The sequence below is a fragment of the Triticum urartu genome, unplaced genomic scaffold, assembly GCF_003073215.2.
Source record: "Triticum urartu cultivar G1812 unplaced genomic scaffold, Tu2.1 TuUngrouped_contig_5341, whole genome shotgun sequence".
In the NCBI taxonomy this organism is placed as follows: Eukaryota; Viridiplantae; Streptophyta; class Magnoliopsida; order Poales; family Poaceae; genus Triticum; species Triticum urartu.
Genome location: NW_024116010.1, coordinates 1 through 9366, shown reverse-complemented (window position 1 = coordinate 9366; position 9366 = coordinate 1). Strand labels below are relative to the sequence as shown.

General features: G+C 42.4%; 2 protein-coding genes across 2 annotated transcripts; one reads left to right on the top strand and one right to left on the bottom strand.

Annotated features, from left to right (window-relative positions):
- Positions 1–888: 888 nt before the first annotated feature.
- Positions 889–2586, top strand: LOC125529103 (probable E3 ubiquitin-protein ligase WAVH2; the record flags this gene model as incomplete). The annotated part of the gene is given in 1 exon segment (XM_048693511.1): positions 889–2586. A coding segment is annotated over 1 exon segment (1361 nt), but the record flags the coding sequence as incomplete, so codon positions are not given.
- A 669-nt stretch (positions 2587–3255) lies between these two features.
- LOC125529104 (THO complex subunit 3) lies at positions 3256–8027 on the bottom strand (the record flags this gene model as incomplete). The annotated part of the gene is given in 8 exon segments (XM_048693512.1): positions 3256–3667; positions 4259–4391; positions 4483–4561; positions 5209–5295; positions 6430–6529; positions 6684–6741; positions 7141–7209; positions 7939–8027. Coding segments are annotated over 8 exon segments (650 nt in total), but the record flags the coding sequence as incomplete, so codon positions are not given.
- Between the last annotated feature and the right edge of the window lie 1339 nt (positions 8028–9366).

Sequence of the window (9366 nt, the reverse complement as noted above, 5' to 3'; positions counted from 1 at the left end):
GCACTGTGGGTGATATCATATCTCCTCTAGTTGGTATTCTGTGAGTAGTTAGTTGAGTTGGTATCTAACAAGCACAGTCGATACTTAACAGTGTTCTTCAGTACAATAGATTTTTGTCTCTCGAATTGTTTTGCCCAACTTTGTTGCAATCTCAACAGGCTGCAGGAACTTGGGAACCTTGATAACATTTAGCAGGATAGCTTCGAGGGACTTGTGTTTGAGCTATTTGTAACCAATATAGAGGCACAATTGATAAGCCAAATAAATATATGACATGCCTAATCACCTTATGCCCTGAGGCAGTGTTCTAAAGCAGGAACACTGAGGTTGCTTCGTGTATAATTTGTAAGGGGCTTTTGGTTGGTTAAAACATTCACTGGACACACAATGCAGAACATATTCTTCATTTCATATTTTGGTTATCTAAATACTCCCTCCGTTCCGAATTACTTGTCGTAGGTATGGATGTATCTAGATGTATTTTAGTTCTAGATACATCCATTTCTGCGACGAGTAATTTGGAACGGAGGGAGTATATTCCAGCTTGCGACCTATGAACGGTTGCCATGTATCAGACATACTATCTGATAGGGTGTTAATCAGGTCATATTTGGATTTACGAGAACGGTATTTCCTCCATTTTAGATATGTGTATGTTAAATTGAAGCGTCAAATGAAGCAGATATTATTTTCTGATCTTGCAAAATCCTTCCTTTAGCATATGCTCAACTTGTTCTAGAATGAATAGTTTACAGTGTTTTGTTTCCCACCAAATCCAAGCTGTAGTGATTCTCTTTATTGCTTACTTGTATGTACAGCAGGTTTACATTCTAATCTGATCCCACATTTTCTCAGATCCCGTATATTAACTGTACTATATTTATATGCAGAACTTCTGTGCAATATGTTTGGAGGCCCTCAGCACCAGCAGCAGTGGCATTGACAACTGTGACAGGCCAGCGATATTCACAGCCCAGTGCTCCCACTCTTTCCACTTCTTGTGCATTGCCTCCAACATCAGACATGGCAATGTTACATGCCCGATCTGCCGTGCGCAGTGGTCTCAGCTGCCACGTGACCTGAAGGGGCCGCCATTGCTGCACAACCAGTCTGATCCAATCCTTCGCATCCTTGATGACAACATTGCGACATCCCGTGTCAACCGAAGGTCCTCCATCCGTGCTACCCGCTACAACGATGATGACCCTGTTGAGCCTTACACTCTGACTGAGCATGTTGATCCATGCCTGCGCTTCGCCCTTATCCCGTCTCCGGTGGCAGCTCACCATCATGCCCTCGGACACTACCCTTGTGGACGCATGATGCCACCACAGCACCCCAGCCAGTACAGCTACAGCGGCTCCTCCATGGTTTCACCACCGCAGATTGCTTCACCAAGTGTGCAAAGGCGTGCTTACCTCTCAGTCAGCCTAGCACCACAGCCAGCCATGGACTTGGTCTTGGTTGCCAGCCCTAATGGGCCACACCTGAGGCTGTTGAAGCAGGCAGTGGCACTGGTTGTCTTCTCCATGCGCGCAATTGACCGGTTGGCCATTGTCACAAATGCCACCACTGCAACTCGTGCCTTCCCCTTGCGTCGGATGTCCTCCCATGGTAAACGAATGGCATTGCAGGTCATCGAACACCTCTGCTCTGTTGGTGGAATTGATCCAGTAGGGGCTTTGCAGAAGGGTCTGAAGATACTAGAGGACCGGGCACACCAGAACCCAAGCAACTGCATTCTTCACCTCTCTGATCATCCAATACGCAGCTATGCTGGGGTAGACATGAACCGTGCGAGCATCCCGGTTCACCAGTTCCATGTCGGGCTCGGCTTCGGGGTGCAGAACAGCTTCGTGATGCATGAATTTGAGGAGCTACTTGCACGGTTGCTCGGCGGTGTCATAGGCGACACCCACCTGAGGATAGGGGAGCATGGTGGAGTGGTGAGGCTAGGGGAGCTGAGGGGTGGTGAGGAGAGGAGGATCCCGCTTGACCTTGTGGCAGACTGTGGCTTCATACTGGTTGGTTACAGCTACCTGGAGGGTGGAAGAGAGGACCGTTCAAGGACGGGTGAGGTCGCTGTCGGCTTTGAGGAGAAGAGCGACAGCAGGTACTGCGGGGGCCGTGACATGGGGACGAGCATCGGCGGCGAGAGGAGGAGCAGCTGCTGCGCCGAGAGCTGGGATCACCTTGACCCGTTCATGGCGCGGCGATGGGCGAAGCATTTCAACGTGTACAGATCCTGAGAGTGAGTGATTGAAGAGGTGGAGGAGCTTGATGATCGGCTGAACACAAAGTCTGGTTACCAGTTTGACCAAAATGTGATTCTTGTTGGTTCTTTCTTTTGCATTCTTGCAAGCATTTCAGGGAAGTGTTTGTTATTCTTTTCTTGGCTTTTGTTGTGGGTTCAGAGTCCATCCATGTTGTCCAATATGTGTGCAGAGGCTTTTCTTTCTGTCCTTGTCCAGTGTGTTTTGTGTTTGTGTGTATGGATCAAATGAAAAAAGCTCCAGGACCGAAGATTATGAATGTGAATGCCATCAAGTGGTGTGCCAAGCAATGCAATGTATCTTTGTTGTTGTATATGTCAATCTCATAATTCAAGTTTGAGAACATGACATTCAGTGCCCCACTGACATGTGCCCTTGGGCCCATGTTTCAGTGTGTCATACGAGCAACGTGCATGAAATTCAACTCGAGAGTTTCATAAACAATCATCTTTATACTCATAATTATTTTTATTTTTATACAAGTTTAGTGCCACTATTTTGAATTTTTGGCTCCAATTGTCTTCTGATGCCTTCCAGCTACAATCCTTGGGCAACAAGTGTTAAAGATGCACACTGTTTGGAAATCCAATTCGGCTCTAGGGAGCATATGCTCCTGTGCGCCAAAAATGCATTTTACAAATGTCAATTTTTTTTTAAAAAAAATGTGTTCATTGTCACACCCACATTGTTTATTTATTTGCAACCTCACTTCATCCCCTCTTATACTGATATATTACAACGCTATACCTTATTTTCTTTTCTTATTTTGTACTCCCTCTGTTCCAAATTAGTTGAAGTTTTAGTTTTGTTCTCAGTCAAACTTCTTTTATGTTTGACCAAATATACAAAAAAAATGCTAATATTTATAGTATTATACACGTAAATATTTTTGTTGACAAATCCAATGTAACAAATTTGGTGTTGCAGACGTTATAATAATCTGGAACGGAGGGAGTACAAACCTTGTACAAAATTTGATCTATTTTACTTTAATATGTTTCAGTAATGTTCTGTTGGATAAGATACAATGCCAAGTTGTTCTCTAGTAATCACATATGGTACAATACAACAACACTGTTGGTTCTGGGATGTTTGGTTTGAGAAAATCACCTTGACCATCACAGCTCGGTCCATCGCTGGATAATCTCTTAAAATTGGTCAAATTACCTAATCCATCATTTAGAACTAGCTTGATGCATGCAGAGTCTATACCTCAAACCAAACAGGGGTGCATTCATCATCCAGTCCCTCAAACCAAACACCTCAATCAAGCTGACAAAAAAATGGAGTTACATTTGTAAGGCCAGATAACTGAATCTACAGAGACAACTTGCTGGTGATAATCCGGTCCGCATCAGATTATGTGCTTTCAAAACCAAATATTCGGAAAACACCTGTAAAAATGAATGACGAGAAATGTTAGTGCCGCTACATTTCTATGTCGCTTTGTTTTTTTCAGATGAAGAATTGAGCAATCATAAAGCTAAATTGTTATGAAGTGAAATAAATGCATCTGAAGGTAATAGTTTTTTTTAAGTTCAAGAGTTAATGAAATCGACGGGGAGGAAATTTGCTCGATGGTTCCTGAAACATCGACATTCCCATGGACAACATTAGAAACTTCCTCAACTGCATTACAGCATCCCAAACACTAACAACATAGCATGCAGAAAATGGACTCTTAATTTTCCCTTCATGTCCACTCATGTACTTGGATGCAGGATAGTAGAAGCAGCGGGAAACAACAGGCAGTAGAAGCAGCGGGAAACAACAGGCAAAAGGAAAAAAGAAGTAATAGAGGGAAGAATATTAGTTTTACCATGACTGGATGTTCTTAACAGAAAAGATAATAGCAAAGATTCCGTTGTTTGGGATGTTATAACGTGCTTGTGGTTTTTCAGAAACTATTGAGCAAGAGGTTCAAGAAAAATTATGCGTTTTATTTCATTCGACAGCACTAAAATGAGTAACTGCGATAACCATACCATCATCAGCCTGGTACTTATTCTTGTCATCTCCTGCATAAGCCAGGAGGTTGTATTTAGGATTCCATTCAACACTATTCATAGCTGCTTTACATGGAATCTGATGAATTGATCGTCCAGTCTGAATATTGGCCTGATGAAACGAAAAAATGTAAAATAATCAATCTTTCAAAACAGTTAGTCTCGGATAGATAAGAAATTTCACTGCATTCGTGATCACTTACAATGTCAATGAAAGGATCTTCACTGGCATATGCAATAAATTCTCCAGTGTGATTGAAGCTAACTGTTCTGACAGGCCACCTGAAATTGGTACACATAGGGTTACCCTGGTCGTACTCAGATTAACCTTTGAATGTTTTTTTCCAATGATCACAATTCACCTAACCATTATTTAGTTCAATCACTCTTTCTAATTATGTTTGGAGGCAAAAGTCAGTGTATGAGATATGAGATTAGTCAAGCCCATACCCTATTCTTCTTAATAATTAACATTATGAGCTGTTTGTAGTCATATTATCCAATATAAAATTATTAAAATAGTAAATCAAAGTAATTGAAAAGATTACAAACGTCCTGAATGTCTACATTGCCGTTGCCAGTCGGGCTTTGGTGGGAAGGCCATGGGAGATGCAAGCGGGGCGGGCTAGCAGACAATACTATAGTACAAATAGTGTTAACTTTAGGCAAGTGATGAGCAAACTATGAACTAACCAATGAGTTTTGCGGATGAAGCGGGATGCCGCTTGCACCCCTAGAAATAACACAGATATGCACAAATTGTTTACTAATTTCAATGTAAACATCATGCCCACGGTGTATCAAATATGTGCTGTTACATTGAGGGAAAACTTGTTGGCCCTAACTGAGGCTGATTCAAACAAAAATCATTTGAAGCTATTTCTATGATAGTAATCTAAAGAAGTTCAATATAGTAGATAAAGACGTACTCAAGTTTTGTGAAGGTTTTAATGCATAGCAGCTCTTTGACATTCCAAAGACTGACAAGTGAATCTGCACTTCCAACAGCAAAATACCTGACATCAAAACATTCTGTAAGTGTGACCATCAAAACAATTGTACTCTACCTGGATGTTGACATCAAAACATAACACACTAACACAATTTGTACTTGTGGAGCACAACTTGCTACTTCTCCACATGATTAGTTTGTTCAGGCTCTTAATTTACAATCAGTTCCTTCCCACAAAAAAAAAGTTTACAGTCAGTTTCAAACAAACATACAAAAAATGCTTGGTGATCGTTGTATAGTTGCGGGGAGAAGAATTTGGACCATGTGGTGAATTTTCATTTTCAACATTAACTCTGAATTCGGCATTGTAGATATATATGGGAAGATAACCTATGAAACCCCTGAAAGGGCGAACATGTAGCAGGTTACCCCGTGGCCAGTTAGTATATCTTTGCCTAGTTATGACAAATAAGAGTGCCTAATTAACATCTTTTTGAGAGAAGCAACACATTCTGGGGAAGTTACCCGTGAGGAGAGCATACGATGAGTTCTCTGCAAAATTACATGATAATTCATTTCTTCTCTTTTTAGTAATTGACCGAAGTGTGTGGAGAGGATCAACATCCTAATCATGGTTTTCATTCTTCCACTAAACCAATGGTTACCATAGGCCATGGGATATATTCCCAGTATATATAAAGTTTACGACCTGGTTTACAAACGGCTATCCATTATTCGGGGGATCCCTTTCCTGAGCCCATGCATGTTTCCCTAAACCAGTTCCTCAGAAATCCTCTTCATAAATCACCTATGGAGTTACCTATAAGTAATAGGTATTTACTCAACTGCAGGTAGTTCGGATATGATTTTTGTCTAAAGATGAAGCTAGGATACAATTTCAGTAGCTCTTACGAAAAGTCAGAATATAGCTTTAGTGTTAACTCAAATAGCATATCTAGCAACCCAGTAACTAGTGTAAGGAACTAAAATACAGCAAATCAACTAGATCCCGAGTAAAAACGGATCGCAAGCTCGAGCCTTTTTGTGTATTTTCTAGTAAATATGGTTGGTCCTCCATAAGTAAATACTATATATTTGTAATTCAAATAATCCTTAGGGTTCTCCCCTTCCGTTCCATGTTTAAAACATGTTCAGCGCAAATAACTGAAACAACAAACTGAACAAAGAATTTTCTCACCTATCAAGGGGATCCATTGCTATGCAATAGCACCCTGCTGTATGGGCATTTAATTTGCAGACAACATCAAGGGAAGGATAGTTGACCACCTCAACAAATCCTACATAAAGAACAAAACCAGGCAGCAGCATTAACATCAACTTATGTGATCCTGACGCCTGACGTCTGACAACATCAAGGCTCCTTGTTCCATTTTCACAATTGAGGAGCTTAAATATTCATAATTAAGAGGAAAGTACATCTTAGCATCTTACCAAGCCCAGTAGTTATGAAGAATAAATCTCCAGTTTTATTCCATGCAATCTCATTAATCTGGGGGACAAATCAAGAGTTCATGTCAGACATTTAACAAGAAACACACACGCCACAAGTCACGAAAAACAAGAAATGCAGGAAATTGACAATATGAAGTTTAGCAAGGTGTGAACATCAGTAGTACAGTAAATGCATTATCTAGATTCAGCTGGTTGGTATCATATATCATTGTGCATTCAGAGTATCAGTAGGTATCCTTACTGTTCTCCCCCCGAAAAATAAACATCAGTGCACAACTTTTTGGTCTAAGACAAGACAAATGAACATGTGGCTCACTATATTTCTTATCACGTCGATATGCACGGGGCCATGGGTACCCCAAAACATAGCTGGATTTAGAATAGAGAAAAACTGCTAAAGGGTGTTTCCAGTGTCCAAACTTCATTTGGTAAGTACCTCGTAAGGGAACTTCTGTTTGTGGACGGGTTTTAGCTTCCGAACATCCACTATGGTTAGCTCATCCTCCTACAGATCATTAGCAGCAGCTGTTATCATAGCTGAACGAACTAGTAACTCGTAAAGTAAATGCATACCATGTACATTTTCAGGAAACATGCTAACTTACATGACACTCAAAAAGAGTTTGATTTCGATACTACATGAACTTTACATATCATTTGTCATACTGAAGAAACTTAGCAAGAAAAATGCCAAGACTTCCATCTAATTGATAGATACTAACCAGATGCGTACATCTCCAGGTGCATTATTACCAACCTACATTGCATGAATACTGGTACACGATACGGTGATGCAGCATTTTCTCAAAAACACATATATGACAATACGGCCACATATTCCTATGCATGATATGATTTGATTTGTTGCATAGTAATTAGGTCAACAAAAGATCTAACTCACACAAGGTATAAACTGAAGGAAAAGAGTGCAGCAAAATAACAAAGCTAAACAGATAGCGAGGGTTCTGTTAGCTGGGTCACACCATGATGATGCGTAACACAAACATATCAGGATATTTTTTCTATTTTGAAATAAGGGCAATAAACCAATATGCTATCAGTAATTCAATATACTATCAGAAAAAACCCAAAGGAAATGAAAAAACGCAAGCGTCATGAAGACAATGTTGAACATGAATGAATGTCCCATTCCTTCAAATCAATATGCTAGACAAACAGCTAGGCATCAAAAATATATTACAATCTAATGTACCCATGTTCTGTTATTGTAAACCTTATTTCCAACAGCTATGTGAGTGCCATCATGTTTGTATGTGATGTTGATGTTTTCTCCACTGAGTTCAACAACTTGGCATTTCCCACCTGAAAAGAAAAACATAAATAAGGATTAGTAAATAACCTGACAAAAAGGTAAACTACCACCATCACAGAACATGGTAAGAAGAGACTGAAACAAAATGTATCATTCTATGCAGAATACTGAGTACAATGATACTAACTTCCACGTCAAATTCCCACATAAGAACTCTCGTCTGATAACACCAAATTCATAACAAAATACGCAAAATTCATTAACGACATTTACGTTTCTGCTCGAATCCATAATCAGATATGCCCCTAATTCTTGAGGCTGCTCAAATCTGCCTTTCTTCCGTCAAGGCTCCTTGTAGAAACACTGTTCTGTGCCGTTTCCAACCAGTCAAGGGGGTTTGACCATCTACAGGATGTTTCCTTACAGATAGGGCCCTCTAGGAATGAAAAGGAAAAAAAGGTGAAAACTCTCTCGCTCTCCCCCCATTCCCTCCCCCTCCCCTCTCTCTCTCTCTCTCTGAAGCCAGACCATCCGGTGCGCCGCTCTCTCTCTGGCTAGCAACACCGCCCGTCACCTCCGGTGCGGCGCGGCGCAGCAGCACCACACCTCAGACGACGGCATGGCCGGAGCACAGACCAGCAGCTGGGCGTGGCTGCTGCGCGAACTGGCCACACACCGTGAGGTGGCCATAGCCAGATCACTCGCATGCTTGAGGACACCAGGCTCAAAGGGGATGGCAAAAGCGGCCTCAGGAAGTCTTCGCAGAGCTTAAGAACCCGAGGGAAATCGCCGGGGTTCAGCCAAGGAGAAGATCGATGGTGCGGTGGACGGCCATGTCATCGATTCACATGAACTCGATCAAATTCCTTTAGAGGGAAGGCTCTACAAGGTGTGGCAAAGCTAATGGACACGGCCTCCGGGTTTGGGAACGACTCTTGCCAAGACAACAACAAACTTCGCTGGTGGCAGCAAGCTCTGGACGTTGTTTGCCAATGTGTCAGCGATAGATGGCATGAGTGGGAGAGGGAAGAGTTTGAGGAGGGCCAGAGACTCCCCCCGATGAAGAATACTTGCTCGGGGACGGTGGGTACGCATCGGAGCGACGCCTCCGCGGCACCGCGCGACGGACCAATGCCGGAGGCGAGGAAGACAATGAGCATGGCATTGATTCCAACCATCCCGCGTCAATTCCTTCTACTAGATAGCTCATAGCAGCGACAAGAGGCTAGAAGGCAAGGTCATGCATCATATCGAGGGCATTGGTCGTGGGAACGAGACACGACGGCCGCAGCGGCATGAACCGGGCATGGGAGCGCCAAGATGTGCTTGCAGGAGGCTGCAGCGGGTTCACCGTGTCGACGGCAGGGGGGGGGGGGGGGGGGGGGGGGG